At 32.5% G+C, this 21,544-nt stretch overlaps 2 protein-coding genes across 2 annotated transcripts; both read left to right on the top strand.

Moving 5' to 3' along the window:
* The first annotated feature begins 1,875 nt into the window (after nucleotides 1-1,875).
* LOC108200383 (nudix hydrolase 3) lies at nucleotides 1,876-15,956 on the top strand. Its single transcript, XM_017368507.2, has 21 exons — nucleotides 1,876-2,049; nucleotides 2,695-2,874; nucleotides 4,659-4,736; nucleotides 6,294-6,390; nucleotides 7,116-7,249; nucleotides 8,553-8,634; nucleotides 9,658-9,744; nucleotides 10,258-10,364; nucleotides 10,566-10,737; nucleotides 10,841-11,082; nucleotides 11,166-11,247; nucleotides 11,878-11,943; nucleotides 12,470-12,547; nucleotides 12,639-12,734; nucleotides 13,654-13,760; nucleotides 13,882-14,050; nucleotides 14,349-14,432; nucleotides 14,902-14,996; nucleotides 15,083-15,173; nucleotides 15,247-15,393; nucleotides 15,737-15,956. Exons 1-21 carry the CDS (start codon nucleotides 1,952-1,954, stop codon nucleotides 15,797-15,799), a joined length of 2,355 nt encoding a protein of 784 aa, XP_017223996.1. The 5' UTR covers nucleotides 1,876-1,951; the 3' UTR covers nucleotides 15,800-15,956.
* A 2,994-nt stretch (nucleotides 15,957-18,950) lies between these two features.
* Nucleotides 18,951-20,114, top strand: LOC108200659 (pathogen-associated molecular patterns-induced protein A70). Its single transcript, XM_017368886.2, has 2 exons — nucleotides 18,951-19,491; nucleotides 19,781-20,114. The coding sequence occupies exons 1-2, from the start codon at nucleotides 19,059-19,061 to the stop codon at nucleotides 19,945-19,947; spliced, it is 600 nt and encodes a 199-aa protein (XP_017224375.1). The 5' UTR covers nucleotides 18,951-19,058; the 3' UTR covers nucleotides 19,948-20,114.
* The last annotated feature ends 1,430 nt before the right edge of the window (nucleotides 20,115-21,544 follow it).

Genomic DNA, 21,544 nt, shown 5'->3' with positions numbered 1-21,544 from the left:
CATCTCAATGCAATACCAATATTAATATATAAAATTGCAAAATCGAACTATAATTCATGAGTGAAAAAATGAAACTAAAAATCTGTATGTAATTAACGATTCAAATCACGACAAATCTTAATTTTGATTGTGTTTAACATGGGTGTGTAAAAGTGTAAAAGATATTGGGATAAAACTCCGAAACCATCCTTAATTTTAATAGGGATAAACATTATGTTCTGGTTGTACGAACATTAATCATCTCGGGACGTATGAACTCCAATCCATGCACGGGTTTATTAGCGATTCCTTCCTTTTTTGGATTGATTGTCTGCAAAAATATCAATTTAAATTCATGAGATCTCGGTCTATAACTACCCTTGCAACAACTTTTATTTATACCGTATAAACAAATTCACTTAAAAAGTGCTTGAACCGAACAAACAGATATTGTTTTTTATATTTTTTTCAGATCTATTTCTTTGAAATATAAATGTTAAATTTTTATCTATAATAAAACTAAAATTAATATATAAAAAATATATTTCTCACAGCTAAAGTAAAATATAAAAAATCAAAATATTATCTTGAAACAAATAGAATTATGATTTTTACAAGATGATATACCAAGAAGATGTATAATTATGAGGAATTTTTGAAGTATCAAACCATTCTTTCAAGCCATTCTTCATGTGATGGTTGATTTTGAGGTATATTAAACATACATGACTCGCTCGGTTAGGATTTTTGGAATGGATGGATTCGGTCAGGTGCATGTTCAAATAAACTGAACCAAAGGTTTTTTCGGTATGATCAATCTTGTTCAGCAGCATTCAGAAGGAGACAAATTATTCTTATCAATCAATCATCTCTATCGTCATTCAAAGTATTTAGCATAGTGTAACTCATTATTGTATTAGATAGAAAAGACAAATAAGCTCAAAAAAGATTGTGTATTAAATTTTATGAAATCTGACCATAATTTATAGAGGTTGATTTGAGAAAAAATCGGCTTATAAAAAATATTTTATGTTTTTGATATACATCTTTTCCAAAATATGATGATCGTTTCAAATTCTGATTTGATTTTGATATTTTGAAAAAGGTAGGTCTGAAACTTTCTTTTAATATATCCGCAACAAAAAAAGACAGTTTTTATTTTTGATATTTTTTCATGCGAAAATTCCAGAAAATTAGAAAAATAAAACTGAGCTCTCTAAGAGGCGCCACCTAAACGCCTCATGCTTCTCCCTTATATAAGTATATTGATTGATTTAAACAAGATAGTCCATAAAAATCCAGCAAACAAGATATTCATGAAATCCGAGAGTATTCGATTGAGATTGTTTGAAATTCATTAAAAATCTTGAATTATTCAATTAGGATTTTAAAATATGCTACAAAATTTGGTGGTATTCAACTTGAGATTTTAAATTATGTTTTAAAATCCGATGGTATTCAATTGAGATTGTTTAAAATCCATTAAAATCTGATGATATTCAAATGATGGTGGATTTTTTTGGATTTCAAAAAATATGGATTTTATGGCATTCTTCGTGTATTTTAAGTTTTTTGAAATACCACCAAAGATTTTGAAGTATTCTGTTTAAATCCTATCAACTCTGCGATAAAACGGAAAGGAAAATGCTAGAGACCCCAAAAAATTGTCCCAAATGATGTGTCTAAATCTGATTGGCTGAATTCACTCCTATAATAATGAGACCTTGGGAGATTCATCAATCAGCCAATCATAACTAGCCACTTGTTTGCCACATCATTTGGTAAAGATTTTTGGAAATTTTTTTGGGTCTCTAGAAATCTCACAAAATCAAAATCACTTGCAATTTATTAAAATCCAAATATTAAAACCAATCCATTAAAATCGTAATCCAAATCTTAGTTGAATAAACAAAAGAAACTGCTCAAAATTTAAAAGCAAACTGAAACTGAGAAACCGAGGAGAGTGGTGGCAATGGGCGAACACAGTGAGCAACAGCAGCCGAGTGAGCAAGAAGAACACTTCGATGTTCTGGACAAAATGGGTCACAAAACAGGATTCACTAAACCCAGGTGAGTTCACAAAATTCAAAATTATCTACACAATCCCAATGGGCAATGATTATATCTTTATACCATCATGGTTGTGTGAATAAATAATTGATTGCAATATTTATGACTTTATTTCTTGATTGTGTTATGGTGAAATGATGGTACCAAATGTGTTTCTTGGACTTCATGTTAGAGGGTTTGTTTTCGGGTTTTTGTGCTATTAGATTATGTTTGATATCATGATTAAATTAACATATGCGGTGATTCTAGCAGTGTTTGGGTTGGTAATGTGGAAGGTACTGACTGGTGAAATGAAAATTGTGTTTGTTTGTAATAAGTGTCGGATGAGTTGAGGAGCTATGAAAGGTATTCAATTTCAGGGTACTCGAAAATTAAATTTTGTGATTGTGAAAATATATGTTACACTATGAAATGTAAAATTGGGAATTGAAAAGAAGTAGCAAAATCTGTGTAACAATTTATGAGTAGTATATAAATGTTCGAGACTCTATTTTAAGTTAGTGATGTATTGCTGAATATCAATGTGTGTAAACTGCTAGTAGGTAGTGAGACTCTATTTTTATCTTGTCTGAGTCAGGAAATTCAAGAAGTTGTGATATTTATATGAAATTATTGTCTTTATCTTACAACTCGTACCTTTCATAGGAGAGCTGTTCATCGTGATGGGGATTATCATCGGGCTGTTCATGTTTGGATATTCGCCGAAAGCACACAGGAACTACTTTTACAGCGACGTTCTGACTGCAAGGATTCATGGCCTGGCTTGTGGGATATTTCTAGTGCGGGTCATATATCTGCAGGAGACTCATCCCTTGTCACAGCCAGGTAGCTATCAATTTATGGATAATACTATGGCTGAAATTAGTAAGAATAGTTAGCAACGTCCCACAAGTATCATGTATGTGAATTCTTTTTATTAACTGTGATGAAAAAAATTGTATTTTTGCTGCTATTATTTACCATGTACCTATTGCAATCGGAATTGCTTAATGGCTGGGTTATTGATATATATAAAAGGGTAAAATTGTACATTAATGTTTAAATGATTGCATCACATTTGCATTCGTGCCAAACCTGACATCAATCATGTTCATGGTGTTTTCATCAAAATTGGTGAGTGAAGATTGTAATAGTACCTCAATAGGTAAGCTGAAAATTATTTTATATGGAAATGTTCTGGGTGTATTGCGGGTTTTTTTTTGCTAAGTGTGTATTGAGGTTATATCTGAAGTAGTGTATAAGGTTGTATGCTGATGTAGGCTCTTTATCTCAGTGCTAAATATATTTGTACAACAGATTTGGAGAACAATTCAGGACTAAGATGAAAAAAAGTCATGATTAAGAGATTGAAAGAAGTACAGCTAGCTTCATACCAAGGTTTCGTGGCCTCACACAGAGAATGCTCTTAGGAGACTTCTAGTATAGTTTACGCATTTTTAATAAACCTTAGACTGTTGACTGGATATTTTTTAAATGAAATAATTTAAATTTCAATTGATCTGGAATCTTAAAACCAGAATTATGTAAATATATTAATTTTGAAACTTGTTCACTAAAATCAGGAATTCAGAAATTAAAATCTTGGTTTCCAGTTTTTCCTCTGCTTCTATTTTTACTTTTTAAAGATTGTGAATTTTCTTGTGGTGTGTGATTCTCGCCTTATATTGGGAGAAGTTGGCACTCTTGGTTTTCTCTTCTGCATTTGTTTCTTGGTAAACAGATCATGCAACTACTTTAAAACACAAAGAGTCTTTTCTTGATGTCATTATTGAAACCCTATATGTTTTTGTTCTGCAACTCGCAATAGTTGTAAATGCATAACTCATAACTGATAAGAGTCAGAAGGCCCTGCTCACTAGACACTTTGATAGTTTTTTTTCCCCTTAAATTCTGCATTAATCAAAAGTTCTTCTTTGCATTTGTACTCCTGAAGCAATATTGCTTACATACAATTATAATTGTATATACTTGCAATTATATATGTTTATAATTGTATAAGTGCACTGTGCACTGTGCAGTGGGCATGGTGTGATGATGAACTTATGTCTGTGACAATTTGGTTCAATATAAATGCTACTACTTTATTTTATTAATTTATTATATATATATAATAATTTTATTTTATTTTTTAAATTGCTGTATCCTTCCACACCCGAATCCCCATTTTTTTTTGTTGCCAAATTCCCGTATCCCCGCACCCGCTTCGCACTTGTGTTTCATAGGCTCTTATCAATATTCATAATCCATGTTATCAGCTTTATCTGTTGCATTTCAAGTTTAAAGAGTCAGCTTTTAAGGCGAAAAAAACTTTTGGTTGCCTTTTAAGAGAAAAAGCCACCTGCCCCTCTTATTATCTAGTATATTATATTTTCACACAGAAAATATCCTTTGAAAAAGGGGTACCTCATTCCCTATGAGCATGGCAGAATAATATGTGAAGTTTAATCTTGATCAATTTAAGCGGGAAAGAAACTATTATAGATATCTATTTGCGGATGATACAAATCCAAATTCATGCCTGTTGGGGTATTATGTTTTCAAATTGTTGTGGTCTGCATGATAATAAAAATGGTTGTTCTCTTACTTCTCTAATATCTGTGTTCATACAGGAGGGAGCTTCAGGAAGAACTTGGAGTAGTCCTACCCAAGGATGCATTTGAAAAATTATTTATTTTCTTACAAGAGAGGTTGGTAGATTAAACCTTTTCTTTAAAGTTATTTCTTATTGTTTTTTTTGACAACTATTAGTTTTCATGTTTTCACTATGCTACCATGAATTATTATTTTTAAACATTATTTTTGTGAGTAGGATACTAGGATCACTTACAAGAATACATCTGCACACATTTCAGGAATACTTCTGCACACATTCATCTTTATTGAGATCCTAATCCTTAACCCCTTGTTACCAAGAGTGGGGTATTGACTAGGCTACAATTTCATGGTTTTAAAACATTGTTTTTTCATGGTCGTTGACAGGCCTTTTTTCTCCTCAAGCATGATAAAGGAATCTCATTGAACTTCATTTAGTAGATTTCTCTATTACAAGAAAAAACTTCATTGTAAATTATTGCTTGATTGCATAAAGTTGGATAAAAGAGTTGTGATTAATCTTCCTGATGCGACAGGATTTATTGAATTCTACTGCTCATTTCTTTGCTGCACCTTCAGTAGTTTTAATGTAATTTTGTGCATGATTGTTAGGTTTTTATATTCAATTAAGCCTCTCTTAGATAATCAGTAGTTAATATATGTGAGCTAAACTTTTATTATGATAAGGTTTGCACAAGATTTTTATCTTTTTGCATGAGAACATTCTATTTTTATAATTTTTGTAGCTAGCAACCTGGCAGAATGTGTTTTGAGCATTGTGTTTCTGAGGAGCGCTGTTATCTGTTCTATCCTAAATCCTTTGAACCCCTTTTCATATCTCAGTAGCTTATGTATACTGTTAAGCATCTGAAATTACAGACCAAAGGAATAACAGATAGTTTAGTAAGACAAGGAATTCCAATGCTCAGTTTACACTTACATTGGATATCGTTGTTTCTGATGCATTGTAGATCAAAGGAAAAAGAATTTTAATATGAACTCATCAAAAGGAACTTTCTATTTATGACTCTTTTTTTTGGGAGGCAGAATTTTATATAAACTAGTCATTTAGTAAAAATATTATTTTTGTCACAAACTAAAGTTGATTTTAAATAGCTTTAAAGTATAAACTGATGTATCTGATGAAGCTTAACACTTAACTAAATCATGCATGATATGCAATTATGGACGACATTGGAGGACTATCCTTAAAATGTCGTACGACACTCACACATAATACAAGGCTAGTCAGCTCTCTTCCAGCTGATGTTAGTATATATTCACGCTGTTTCTTAATTTTCAATAACATTTTTAGCAAAAAAGGAACATATTCTGAGATATATTTTACATGTACACATTGTTCGTAGTCCTGAATTTCAAATTATCCTTCATATAGGTTTCTTTATATTTATGTATAACATGCTTTTTGTATCTCTAGTTTAATAATCAAAATTTTTGTATCCTAGAATTCCTGTGTCTAACCGTATCCAAGATGTTGAGTTCTGATTTGGATTAATGTGCTCATGAACTGTTTCTTCGGGGATTTAGTTTGAATGTTTGTAATGATAATTAATCTACCTGTTTGCTTTAAGCTTTTGATGTCCATGATTATTTGGTGAAGGAACTTTTCATTAAGGTACATTACATTGCAGTGTCACAAATGGCGGCACCTTTATCAATAATGAATACAATGATGTATATTTGGTGACAACGTTGGAACCAATTCCATTGGAGGCATTTACTCTTCAGGTGAGGAGATTAACTCGATATGAGTACTTATATATCAGATTAAATGAAATGACAAGTCAGATGCAGTGTTCTAAGAAAAGTCCAAAAACTTGTTTGTTATCTAGTAATTCTCTACCTGTATCTGTAAAAAGTTGAACATGAATCTTCTAAATCTTTTGGAAAATCTTGGCACATTGAATATACTAAAGGCTTAAGTGCCTTGGTATGCTCCCCTTGTGGGTGTGAATAAATTACAGGGTTCTTACCATCTATTATATTTTCTCTTGGATTTCTTCTTTGTTATTGTATATTTCTGTATGTGTTGGTGGTCAGAAGGTAGTCCCTGCAACTCAAAACCTAGCTAGCTGTTATTTGGTGAAAAAGGCAGTTTGTGGCCATGTATTATGTGAACTCCTGCAAAACCCTTCGACATTAGTGTTTCCTAAATAAAATTTCAGATGTAAGTCTTTCTTTCAGTTTCAGTCTGCAAAACTATATGTAAAGTGTAAACAAAATTTCTCTGTTTTCCTGCTACCTTTTGATCTACATGAAATATTAGTTTGCTTGCAAGTTATAGATTCATATCAATGTAGTCCTGGTATCCGGATATGCTTTGTTTTGCTTGCATGCGCCGGAGGCCCGGAGGTATATATGCATACCTATAATTGACTTGATTTTACTTGCATCAGCTAGAGCTAGAGTTATTTGTATTTAGTATTTTACCGTATGGAAAAATATTTTTGTAGGTATCTGAAGTCTCAGCTGTAAAGTATATCTCCTTTGAGGAGTATAGAAGCAAGCTGGCCAATGAAGATCCTCAGTATGTCCCTATTGATGTAAATGGACCATACAATCAGCTCTTTGATATACTTGCGAGGAGGTATGTGCTGTGCGTATAAATTTTTGTTAACTGCTCAGTAATATTTCCTCAAAAAGGGTTCTTAAAATGGGCAGAGAGAGAAAATAATTAGACAGCCCTTGCTATATTAGGCTTTTCAGAACATGTATCTATATATTAAGAATGCTAAATTTAAGTAATCAGTCACTCATGCCGCATGCCTTCACCAAGGCTTGAACCTTCAGAGCATCCATAATGGGAGAGAGACATTTCCAATTTCTAGGACCCACTTGAATTTCACGTAAGCATAAAATGGTTTACGAATTGACTTGTCCGCCTTCATGCAATGCATGAGACCACATGCCTGTTGACCACTTACATTTTATTTGATAAATTAATCACCCATGTATATGCGTTAAACGCTCTTAATATATATATGAATAGGACAACACTACCCCACGAGTCATATGAAGCAAGCAAATGGTCCGGACTGGTTTGACGGTCCTGACCAGTTTTCACAAATTGTTGCGGAGCTTGTTTAAGAACTTTTTCTCTTGGCCCAATGCATTAAATGGCATCCCATTGTGGAAGCTCCTATACCTCTTGTTGCCTAAAGGAGTATGATCGCTAGGATTTATAAGCCAAGACATCAATTTCCTTTGTTATTTGTCTACATATGTTTATTTTTGACACATTGTCCACGGGCTATAATAATGTTTTGAGACCCATAATCTAGTTTATTTTATATCCCTTATATATTTGGCAAAAGCACCCAAACCTAAAAGTGCATGTAGACACTGGTTCCCCATCTTAAAATTTATTATAGAACAAAGCTAGCCATTAGGCAGTATGTACTTTATGTGGTCTGAACATATTATTCATGTTTCTTTGTGGCATGTTGTTTTTATTTGATTATGCAAAACTAGGTTCAATTACCTACTTTTAAAGGGAAATGGTCATATCAGGAATCAAGAGCACATGTTTCGTTTTTTATTAAGTAGAAGACCAATCTTGGGCTAAGAAACTCATCTTACGTGGACAAGCACCAGAAAAATTGACCCATATAACAGCTGACGTGTCTATAATACATAACTGAGGTTCGGTTAATATAACCGTTTCAATACAAATTGACATTATTTAGGGTCTATAATATACTAAGAACAAGAACTTCACAATTTATAAAATTAGAATACGGAACGTGGTCTGATGGAAGGAGATAACTTTATAAATTGTGAAAAATGAATGCCAAATTTGGTCTTGAAGTCTCTATACCAACCTCTAACATAAATATCTATATTAACTCACATCCTAGAGAGTAGTCAACTTATTTCTGTTATTCTACAAGGTACAAAGGAAACGTCGAGAAACGGAGTATGGATCTACAGAAGAAGCTCTCCCGCTATGCTCCTGTCTCGCTCAAAGCAGAGGTTTTACCTTTTAGCTTGCTGCACTAATTTCGACTTTTGTATTTTGATTGGGATTCACTATTTTTAATCACATCAGTATATGTCTTAGAATGTATATAAATATTGTGATTTAAACCTTTACGCCCGTCCTTGTGGATCGTGGATATAAAGCATATATGGTGGTTCATGGAGGATGCAGGCATCACGAATTGGCAGTTGTCCATGTTGATATGAATTTGGTTGTCAGCTATTTACTAGACACTTTATATATGGGTGATTATCTTGCTGTGTTTTGAAATATTAACAGCTAAAGGTGCCACATGGATGAGGGTGAAGGCTAGATGTTCTCAGGGCCAATGCCTTCACTTGAATTTCTGCTATGGGAGCTTGCACCTATGCACCTCAAAAACACTGTCTTAGCAAGTCACTTATATATGCATGCTCTGTCACACACGAATATAGGCTGGCTCACTTTCCTTTTTCAGTAGTCCTAGAAAGTCCGTTGACTTACTATTTAATTATTCCCTAACTGTCTAACACTCATACATATAGTTATAAAGCTAATCAGTGATATATTCTGCTTCCATCAACTTAATCATTTACAGATCTGCCAATTCATCCCAAAGTTGAAATACAAAAGATATTGAAATTTTTGGTGTCTACCATGTATAACAATAGCTTAGAGCAGCCAATAATTTGTGTACCCAGTATTTTGTGTATGGCATGTATTTCCTATTTTTGCATTCTTAGATCATATTTTTCTATCTAAATAAATTGAGATGAAATTAAATAGACTGGCAATAAAAACTAAGACTCCTAGACATTTAATTAAAAAACCGTAAAGTTATGGTGGCCGCAAGTAGAAATACCCACAGAAAACAGGCTGAATATAACATGCTATAAAAAAATTAGAAAGTAAATATCTATGGATAAAGTGCATTTGCAAGTCAAATCACAGAACAGTCTCAAACTCATGCCATCAGATTACTGATCTCTTTTACTTAGATATGGCTTCTATTAATAAATTTTGGGTTCTTCTTGCAGTTAACTGGCCTCACTGATGCAGACAAAGGGGCATTGGAGTATATTATAAAAGCTGCCAGGATAATGGATGACATTTTTCACCTTCAGGTAGGCTTAGTCTGCCTACTAGCTGTTATCCTGTATACTACCTCTGGGTCATGAGTCTTCTTCGAGAAGTAAAGTAGGATAAAAATCAAAGCAAAGATAAATATCGTTAATAGATTGAACTGCAAAACAATTATACCCAAGTTGATCACAATATATGTTAGCAAAATGTTTGTCTGCATACGCAAGGTTAAAAACATAATCTTTAACTTCTAGTAGATCAAACTCTTTTGGACTAGGGCCTAAACAGGTGGGAAAACAATGATTATTTGAGGCAGGACTTCTCCATCTATAAGAAAGTAGTCTAATGCCATAAGAGTACCCATAGTTAATGAAATACGTTTAAAATATATATATATATATATATATATATATATATATATATATATATATATATATCATATAGTTAGTAGACACTAATTGCCTATTCCTTGATAGTAGTTTTTAACTTTAAGGCTTTGTGCTTTCTGTTCTACATTAAAGTATTGAACTCAAATTTCCTTGTTTGTCCTTCAGACTTGGTACAGCAACCCGGCTTTGAGGGATTGGTTAAAGAAGAATGCTGATGTTTCTGACTTGGACAAGTTAAAATGGAGATATTTTCTTATCAACAAATATCCATGGTAAAATTTTCATGTAGGGCTATCTATGTTTGTTATCTCTTGCGACATAATAATAAATTAAACTTCCATCAATTTGAATATATGCTGTGCAAGACTGGAATCATTAAAATTAAAAATCAGGTGATATCCTGATGAGGTCCATCTTTCTGTATTTATCATGCATTATGTATCAAAGACATGACTATTGTGCCTCTCTTGCAGGTCTTGTATCGACGAAAACGAGGCATTCTTGACAACTGCAGACTCCGCCATCAAGTTGCTTTCTGAAGCAACTAAACCAGTCACTGGATGGAAGGGTCTTAAGTACAGATCCGCTTTTCCTGCTGAAAAGTCACCTTGCGCTAATTTTTACCCTTCGGATATGGATAAAAGGGTAAGAATGTGGGAAGTTTCTGTTGCATGTTTCCTCAAAATCAAGCCATTAAGAACTATTAGTTTCACCTGCATAAATGCTTAAAGAATTGAACTTTTTATAGGAATTTGAGTTATGGAAGGACAGCCTCACAGTGGACCAAAGGCTGGAGGCAATTGGATTTTTTAGCGTTATCAAAAGGCAGAGTGAACTGGACTTAGACTCAACAAAATCCATCAATGCATCAGATAACTCTACTCATCATCATGATCTCTATGTTGTTCCATACTCTCAAGAGTATAAAACTTTCCTTGATAAGGCTGCTGAGCTGCTTAGGAAAGCAGGGGACATGACTAGCTCACCAAGGTATAGTTCGCATCAACTCAATATTTCTTTCAAATTTATGGACATGTGGAAGTTCTCTGTCTTCAAAAGCATTCTTTGTGTAGTTTGAAGAGAATGCTTCATGGAAAGGCTGATGCTTTCTACACAAATGACTATTATGAGTCAGATATAGCATGGATGGAACTGGTAATCACAGTGTATATGATGATTATTTTTCCCCCTTTATTGTGTATTTACTGCACCTGATGCTAAATATACATATTTTTCAATATGAATAGTACATGTATGTTACTCCAATTTATTTAATGGTATATACGATTTTTTTTATTTAAGTTTGATTTGTTTATAATTTCTGAATACATATTCTCCATGTTTGTATTTTTTACTTTTATTTGTTTGTAATTGATTTTTGTCCATTCTCTGTTATATATAAATAATTTATGTTCTGTAATCTAGGATTGAGTACTAGCCTACACAGCTGATCACAGATAATTATATATAATTCACCCTTAGAACACAAGTTTCTATGTTAAAATATTTGCATATCAATATTTGATGTTAGAATTAAGACACAAGCTTGTTACGGCCCCAGTAAAGACACACATGTAGCTTTTCCTTTCTTTAAGTCTGTAGTCGCATCACTAGAAGTTTTAGCTGTAATCACAATTTCTAATTGTCGTTGTAGTTGTTTAGTGTTTGCATTCACTTATCTATTTTTCTTTCTGCTTTTTAAGTTTACTTAAGTTCATATTTACATATGCGCTACACTATTAGGCAAACAAATATCATAACTTGGTTTTTCCTCTTCTTCTCAAGGACTCTAAGTTGGACATTACTATAGGCCCGTATGAGACATATGAAGATGCGATATTCGGATACAAGGTAATTGATTGCCTATGTTTCTACACATCCTATATTAGCTGAAGCTATGTGTAACATATGGAGATGGTTGTACCAGTTCCTCTTCATCCCGGAGTCACTTTTGTTTTAAGATTTTAACTTAACTTGCTCTTTACCGTATTATAGAATACATATAGAGCATTTGTGTTTACGGCGGGCATTTATAACTGAATTGTGTTTATTCTTACATATATCCTTCTAACTGAAAAGGTCAAGTCCTTTTTATCTCTCATAGTATTTTGTATTGGTAGGTCTCCGATTTTTAATTAATTACTAGTGCTACTGACCATTGTTTGAAGTGAGCATCTGTTTTGGTGTGATGAACCTACAACCTGATAAACTTTAACAATTTCTGGTCTATGAAACATGGTGGGAAATTACGTTTAAGGAGAATCGTTAATAAGAAATAGTCTATAGAGGACGGGGCATTTATGATCAATGCTTTAAATGATTCATCTCGTTCTTATGTGTGTATGTAAATGTAACTTAGTGTCAAGTTTTTGTTCAGGCCACATTTGAGGCATACATAGGTGTTCGTGATGACAAGGCAACTGCTCAACTTAAACTCTTTGGTGATCATTTGCAGGTTCTTTCTGTAACCTAACCCCAATATTTCCCTTATATTTTCTTCACTTATAAGGTACGCTTTTATCCTAGTGAAAGTCTTCTTGTTGTAGGTTTTGGAGAAAAATCTTCCACTAGATGATGTGTACAAATCAAAAGATGTGTTTGCTGCTCCTATTCGCGTCGTCCAGCTTTTATACAATGCAGGGGTTAGTCACTATGTAGTATAGAAAAAAACTTTACTTTGTTTCATGTAATATTCACAAACACTTATTTAGCAACAAAAAATATTTTATTTAGCAAAAAAAAATATTCACAAACACTTAAACTATTTTCACCTTCAATTTATTTTATTTAAGGAAACTTATAATGTAGCTTGTGTATGTATGATACAAATGAAATTCTTTTTGGTTATTGAGGAGAACAAGGGTAATTATAATGGGATGGACGGAAGGTCTTCAGTAAGAGCTCTACTGTCTCAAGTCAATGCCAAGAGGCCCTAGACGTAATATAGTATAAGATAAGGTCTAGTAAGAATTGATCTCTCAAGTCGGATTTGATAAGAAACTACACATAAAATATGGCGCCCTTATAAACTAGTCATGGGAACGGATGCATGCCCTTACTAGGCTACTAGTTCATCCTCTACATTTTTAGTTTTAAGAGCACCAATTCTATATATATCTCCATCTTGGGTCCTCACTATCTTTAAAAGCATTTATAAGTCTTGTAAACTAGTACCAGTCTGCCAGTGAACCTTCTGTGGTCTTTTTACCTGAGAACTTTCGGTAAGACTTCAGTATATGCTTTCTCAGAAATTCCTTGATTATTTAGCTGAGACAACATGACTATGCCTAATGGCATATATCCAGCTACTGATGAAATGTTACTCTGATGTCAAAACAAGCACATATTCTTAAATTTGAAAGTCTTGGAGTAAAAACACTACCCCTTCGTTCGAACAAGTGTCCTATTAGTACTTATTGCTGTCCATCTTGCTGGACTTATGTTTTTTTCATGTTTGTTAAGTCAATTTCTACTCAGAAGTCAGACCTTTATATATTTCATTCAGTCAACAATGTTACTGGGTTGTATTTGACATAATTTTGATATATCAATTTATGGCAGGATGTGAAGGGTCCCCAGACAGTTGCATTTAATCTTCCAAATGATGAGCGTATAGTAAAAGACCGAGGATCATCAATGGTCATGCTGAAGAATGTTTCGGAAGCAAAGTAAGTGTCCTTTCTGTAAAGAGCATAATATCAAGATAACAATGCCTTATAATTATTTCTCATCAAAATATTTACTCCATATTAGGTATGCTTTAGCTTTTTAAACCTTATTTTGAACCAGGTTTAAGCTAATTCTGCGGCCTATTGCTGATGTGTGTATTTCAAAGGAACAACAGCATCATGTGGATTTTGACTCCTTCTTCACTCACATAATTTGCCATGAATGTTGCCATGGTATTGGACCACATAGCATAACACTTCCAAGTGGTCGAAAGTCTACGGTCAGATTGGTAAGTTGGATTATACGACAAATCTGATACTGCCTGGCGCCTGCTGTGTATATTTTTCTTCATTTTAGTGGAATTTTGTTCTGATTCTTTTACTAATAAATTAGAACTTGTTATATATGTCATGGTCATATTTTTATGAAGCACGTGGTTATGATTTTTTTTTTTTTGTAATAAAAAAGAGTAAAAGAAACAGCAGACATGATACTTGCCCCAGACCCTGCTGGTTTGCAAGCCTTGTGCATTGTCTACATGCTTCACATCCTTTAATATGATTGCCATTTTCCTTTACTTGCAACAGGAGCTGCAAGAAGTCCACTTACCTTTGGAGGAAGCTAAAGCTGATATTGTTGGTCTTTGGGCCTTGAAGTTTTTAATTGACAAGGTTAGATTAAATTAATTGATTGGGAATTTATTGATTTGCGGACAATAATGTATCATACTAGCCACCACCAGCATTCGTACCATGTCATTAGAGTCTAAATGCTTATGTGTTGATAACTATTGTCAATATTATAACTCCCGGGTTAATTAAAAATGAGTAGCTGCATAATTATTTTCAGAATTTTGTGTGAGACGGAGAGAAAATTCGATGCTGTATTGCAAATTCTTTCTGTGTACACATGAAAATTTAGAGATAACTCCTACTGTCTTTGCTCTGATTAACATGTAAATAAGCTTCTGAAGACTTGCATGTGAACAGACATGTTGATGTAGGTGGATGTGTGGCTTAAAAACAATTTGGGGGCTGATAACATTATAGAATTGAGCTTCCTCAGACATCGTCACATATATTCAATGATAGATTATGCTCAAAATTCAACTCCTATTGAATTTGAACTGTTTTCTGCCAGGATGTGCTTCCGAGTAGTATGATCAAATCGATGTATGTTTCATTCCTTGCGGGATGCTTCAGATCTGTGCGTTTTGGGTTAGAGGAAGCTCATGGGTAACTCTTTAATTCATCATATTTTTGTTTTTCAAATGGATGATTTTTCATTCTTTCAGGATGAGTAACTCAATCTACTTTTCCAGTAAGGGACAAGCTCTGCAGTTTAATTGGTTATTCGAAAAAGGTGCCATTGTTCTGCATGATGACGCAACTTTCTCAATTAACTTTGATAAGGTATTACTTGTCCAAATCTCCAATTCTTCACGTAGCTTTTTGGACAATATGAGTTAATCATGTAAAATGACAGGTTGAAGGTGCAGTTGAAAGCTTGAGTAGAACAATACTTACGGTGCAAGCCAAAGGTGATAAAGATGGTGCAAGTAAACTTCTCAAGAGTTACTGCGAGATGACACCACCACTCAAAATTGCTTTGAAGAAGCTAGAAATGGTTCAGGTTTGTCAGAGCCTTAGTTTGCTGCACACATAACTCTACATATTGACAGTATCTTTGCGACAAAATTTGGTCAGATGAATTTCACTTATCTTAATTTATTGTTTGCCTAAATGGCGAAGAAGCCATATTGCATAACCTTAAGATGGAGACAAAAGGCAACACGGGTTCCATAGAAAACCTTAACATTCTTCGGAATGTGATTAGTTTCTGTTGCATGACACACGCATCTACACTTATCACCTATAAGCCACTGATTGATAACCCGGGATAATAATATATTAACATTTCTTATTACTAGCCATGCTCTCTGAACTTGAAGATTATCAATCTCAATGTCTTTCAGGTTCCCATTGATTTAGCTCCGGAGTTCCCGATTGCAGAAAAAATATTGCACACAAGCTGTTAAATTTCATTTGTTCAACTGTTACTTGTGCTTCTTGTGCTCAAAGCATATAGTTCTCTTTCATTGATTAGTCCTATTTCGTAAGATCTGGAAAGTGTAATTCAGTAGAGTATTTTGATTTTGGCAATTTTTAATCTGGTTCTCTGGTACTTGGACCTGATATTGAATGTGACCTTAAACTTGATCCAGCACAGTAGAAATATAATAGAAATCTTCTCGTCAGAACCGCTTACAACTAAAGGTATGTTTTAGATAAGTTGTTTTAGATAAGTTGTCCTCAGTTTCGTGCTTAAATACTTCTTTCGTTTCAAAATAGTAGTCGTTTTATTTTTATTTCACGTATTTTAAAGTGGTTGAAAATTACAGTTTTATTAATCATGTTTAACTTTTTTATGCATAATTATACTGAAATAAATGAAGTTTGTAACTCTGTTTTATACATCTTAAAATGTGCTCCAATTTAAGTTAAAATGACTAATAGTTTTATACAAGTGTATATTTTTATGAGTTATATTTTCAGTAATGTTGTTAGAGAGAAAGTTGTTAAAGAAAAGGTTGACTTGTTATTTTCTCAACGAACTTCCACAAGGCAAACATTAACATGCTGCAATTATGAGCATTTGTTAGGGGCTCAATAGAATAGTACTAGATCAACCACTTGATGATGACAGGGTCTAAAAATTGAGGTAAAGGTAGATAGAAAGCGAAATCGATGAAATTGAAAATTGAAAATTAAATTGTTGTAAATGGTTTAGTTTCGGTTTTAATTTCAAACCGATTAGAGAAATTAAACCGAACCAATAGTATATAGATATAAATATATTATAAAATATATACTTTTCTGAAAATCAAAACATTTATTTATAAGTTGAATGTTTATCATTTATTTATTATTTTTGCATGATTATTATCACAATGAACACGGTCACACAATGAAAACATGAAAATCACGGTAACATCAAAAATATAACATGAAAATCACGGTACCATCAAAAATATGAAACAGATTTTCTAAACCGAGATGACGGGACTGTGACTTCTATCTTACAATAGTAAATTAGGCCCGTAAATTGATAATTGAAATCGGTAAATCAAAAACGTAAAATTACTGCAGAAGTTTGGTAGGGTTTGGAGTATATTATTTAGGATATTATTGAGAAAGGTTTGGTACGTGTGAATTCCACATCAAAGCATGCAGAAATAATCAATCATGGACATAGAAAAAGAAGAAGACTGTCCTGACGTCTGAATCATGACGTTTCAGAATAGGGTTAATTATCTAGTTGGTCACTGAAGTGGGCTCAATATATCAAGTTGGTCACTAAACTCAAAACGGTATCAAGATAGTCACTAAAATCACCATAAATATCAAACAAGTACCTCGAAATATGAGTTCAATCAGTAAAAATATTATTTAGAGAGTTTTACGCATTATTCTTGAATGTTGTCATAACCAAGTAAAAGGTTATGATTTCTAGTATTTATGATAATATATTTAAATTTTATCAAGTTTATTTATTATTTATTTTTAATATAAATAAAGAAAATAACTATATAATAAATAATAAATAAACTTGATAAAATCTAAATATATTATCATAAATATTAGAAGTTATAACTTTTTACATGGTTATGATAACATTCAAAAATAATGCGTAAAACTCTCTAAATAATATTTTTACTGATTGAACTCATATTTCGAGGTACTTGTTTGATATTTATGGTGATTTTAGTGACCATCTTGATACCGTTTTGAGTTCAGTGACCAACTTGATACATTGAGCCCACTTCATTGACCAACTAGATAATTAACCCTTTCAGAATATTCTAGTTAGTTTTTTTTTTTTTTTTTAACATAACCGCTACTCTTGAGTGCGGACCGAGTAAACCCACAAGCTAGTCTCCAAACTAGGTGAATATGTTGATTACTACTTCTACATTCTAAAAATTCATATAATAGCTGGCAAACTATGTAAATAGTTGATTACTACTTCAACGTTCTAAGAATTCATGATTTTTTTTATAAAATATTCGATTAATTTTTCAAATATATTATATTAGTTCATTAATTTTTTTATGTTTTGATCTGACTAAAAATCTTCAGTATATTATAAAAATCTTTGATGAAGAACATTATGGATTAGTTCTAATTTTGATGGCTATAATAATTGTTATTTTTTCATAAAAATCATCACATCATATTTGAATAAAATAGTAAGATATGTATGCGGTTTGTTTGGCCAAACTTATTTTTCTAAGTTTCTATCATTTCTATAATTTATTCCTATCATTTCTGTATTTTTGGTTTATAAGTTGAAGTTGAACATCATAAATTTTTTAATAACTTAATTTTATTTTTAAAATTTAATTTTACAAAAATGTATAAGGTCACTATAAATATGATTTTAAATATCAAAAAAAAAATCCAAATATAAAAATTAAAAATTATTTTTTACTTATAATTAACTTCTTACATATGAGCAATACATACTTTTTTTGAAGTTAAAATAATACAATATGATCCCTCCGTGTACTTTATTTTTTGACACGTTTTTTAAGACTTCTTTAAAATAAAGTCTCATAATTTTTTTTCTAAATAAAAATTTGGTATTTAAACTTTTATTAAAAAAAATTAAAAAAATATATTATTGAATTATACTTTACATGAGTTTCAAAATACGTGAACATATACAAATGGTCGTGATGGAGGGAATAATAATCTTCTTTGATTCTTGATTGATTAAGAATTTTTGATTCGATAAACAAATTATCAATTATTTCTAACTAATACTTTTTCCAAGAAATATTGAAAGTTCTCGATTTACCATAAATGCTACCGGCTCTTAAAAATTGTATAAAATAATAAGAAAGAGTAAAAAGAGTGGTGGAAATCGTCTATATTTAATTGTTTAATTTGAAAAAATAGTTGTAGTGTGTGATTGAGTTTTATATTATAAAATTTTACTGACATTAAAAATTAGCAATCTGCTTCTTATAAATACTTTTGTTTTTCATTCCGACTTCTTATCGAAAAAAATCAGAAGCCTTCTTGCCCAAACAAGCGGTATGTTCCTGCATGTCAACCAATTGATTATTCCCACAGGGATTTACCAGGAAAGTTCCTCCTTTATATAATACAAGTACGTCTCTTGGACATCCCAACAATGAACTAATCACATTTTTCCTCAATATAAGAACAAGACATAAACTGATAAACTATTCCTAGTCAAGCACAGCTTTGTTTTGTCTCGTCTACTTAGCTATGGATACCAATATTACCAGCTGGTTCACCCCCACTCTTCTCTTCTTCTTCTTAAACCTCATAATTATCTCCATTTTCATCGCTTCATACTCTAGATCTCATAAACACCAACTCGTTCAGCATGACTCAGTACCCAACCTCAACCGATCCTCGTCTCTCTTGGCCCGAGTCAAGTCCCTCAACTTTTCATTCAGAAACTTCGAGCATCACTACCCAGAAACCCTACTCACTGACCCACAAAATGAACATCACCATGTTCCCGGAGAGGTTTCGCATGAGGATGCTCATGTTCCGGCCACGACGGAGGAGAAGTTGAGTGCAAGTGAGCCGCTTGAAACGGTGTCGTTGAAGGAGAACAAGGAGCAAGTGATGAAGGAGAGCAAGGAGCAAGTGATCACTGCTGTCAAGGAGAGGCGGAAGAAGAAGAATACAGGTATAACATCTCAAACCCGTAACTAGATGCATATCGGATCCAACAAATCACGTCGACCTAAAAAGTGCTAGCAAATTTATTTTGTAAACGAAAATTTCGTATTTAAATTTTTATTTACAAAAATAAAATTTTAAAAATAAGTAATGTAGCTATGCGGTCAATGAACTTTAAAATGCGTGCTCAAAATCAACGAGCTCATCTAATTTTGGATGAAGAGAGTATTTATTTGCTTGTATTTGTGAAAGGCTCAAATACTCATTATCTAATCGAAGTGAGATGTTACAAACAGGTGTGAAAGAAGTGGTGAAAACGGTGTCGTTTAAGGGAGATGAGCAAGTAGATGCCAAGGCAGAAAATTTCATCAACAGGTTCAAGCAGCAGCTGAAAATGCAGAGGCTTGATTCAATAAAGAGATACACAGATATGTTGACAAGAGGGCCAAGGTCTACCAACTGACCTCTTGTCTTTTAGCATGCCGAATGTCTTGTTCACATTTGGAGTGTTGTTTTAAACAAATGGAGTAATAATGAGTGTGATTATCATTTTAAATGCATTCATGTAAAACTAAAGAATGATTTGATGATAAGATCGATGAAATGGAGATGGTTATTATATGTTGAAAATCACCCACTCCTTGACAGAGATGGAGAATACGACGAATTCTATGTTTAACGGTTTAAAATTGCTCGTCTGTCTGAAATAATCCAAAAAACTAAATAATGATATGTTTGCAAAATTTTAAGCAATGTGAAGCACGTATGATAAGATCAAAAGCTTTTTATATTTAGTATACTAGCCTTTAACCCGTGCGAAGCACGGGCGGATATATAGTTCATAATTTATTATTTAAAATTTAAATTTTAACATCATTTTATTAATATTTTAGTATTAGTGGATTGAGTTTTAATTAAATTATATTATTTAACTGACTATATTTTCATATCAGGATTTTAGTATATTTAATCCGAATTTATTACACGTGGATTTAAAAATAAAAAAAATCAGAATATTCAAATCTTTTTCAAGCATAACCGATCGTGTAATACCTTTGAAAGATTCAGTAATCTAATCAATCGAATTTCAACATAATTTTGTAATCCTGGTTTTTTTGACAACAATAACTTTTAAGATTAGAGCTCAAAAGAGTTATGTAATGGTTCGTGTTTATCTTGAAATTGAACACGTTAAAATTAAAAAGAGTTATATGAAGGTTGTTGTTAAAAAAGGATATTCAAAATTGTATATTTATAATTTTATTTATAACATCATTATAATTTTTTTAATGAAATATTATATGATAATGTTTTGTTATGAGTGTTTTTAGTATTTGAAACTGTTTAACAATGTAATACTAATAAACTCCACATTTGTAGACTTGTAGTACCAAAAGCAGAGTACCAAACCAAAAAATATAACTAAAACCTTGGACTACAAATTATACCCATGTTGGCTTATTATAGTATAGTATAGATGAATTTTATATAAAACATTATTTAAAGGTATACTACATTACGGCATGGAAAATGAATTTTTTTTTATCAACTTCTGTACCCAAACACCACTTAAAATAGTGTTTTGAACTTCTTGAAAAAAAAAAGAAAGAAGAATAATCGAGGATAAAATAAAAAAAGACCCATATCTCACAAAACACACATACTGACATACATATATATATATAGGCTCATGATCAAATAGAAACCAATTTTAAAATAAAAACTAGAAACCAATACAAGTTAGTGATATTCTCAGTACAATTTAGTGATTATCTCTTTAGGATTTAGTGATCTGTGCTGCAGAATTCAGTGAAAACTCAATCTCCAGATATTAACCAGCTTAGAATCTCCAGATCTGTTCATGTTTTCGATTCAGATGGTGGTGATAGTGGTGGAGATGGTGGAGGTGAAGGTGGAAATGGAGGAAAGATGATTGTAGCGGAGGTTTGGGCGGCTTGAAGTAGGGGGTTGGAGCGTTGCCGGAATAGTGGCGGCTCCGCCTTTGAAGTTGAGTCGAGGTGGAGAAAGAAGTATGAACGAATCTGAAGGAGGTTGAAGCG

The sequence above is a fragment of the Daucus carota genome, chromosome 9 (genome assembly GCF_001625215.2).
Source record: "Daucus carota subsp. sativus chromosome 9, DH1 v3.0, whole genome shotgun sequence".
Classification (NCBI taxonomy): domain Eukaryota; kingdom Viridiplantae; phylum Streptophyta; class Magnoliopsida; order Apiales; family Apiaceae; genus Daucus; species Daucus carota.
The sequence above is the reverse complement of the archived record's forward strand: the minus strand, read 5'-3'. Positions and strand labels throughout refer to the sequence as shown.

Bases quoted from the DNA above. Each gene is read 5' to 3' on its own strand.
- LOC108200383 (XM_017368507.2), top strand. From the start codon at position 1,952: ATGGGCGAACACAGTGAGCAACAGCAGCCGAGTGAGCAAGAAGAACAC. The intron at 2,050-2,694 runs GTGAGTTCACAA...TACCTTTCATAG, and splicing joins ACAGGATTCACTAAACCCAG to GAGAGCTGTTCATCGTGATG. The intron at 12,735-13,653 runs GTTAGTCACTAT...AATTTATGGCAG, and splicing joins AGCTTTTATACAATGCAGGG to GATGTGAAGGGTCCCCAGAC.
- LOC108200659 (XM_017368886.2), top strand. From the start codon at position 19,059: ATGGATACCAATATTACCAGCTGGTTCACCCCCACTCTTCTCTTCTTC. The intron at 19,492-19,780 runs GTATAACATCTC...TGTTACAAACAG, and splicing joins GCGGAAGAAGAAGAATACAG to GTGTGAAAGAAGTGGTGAAA.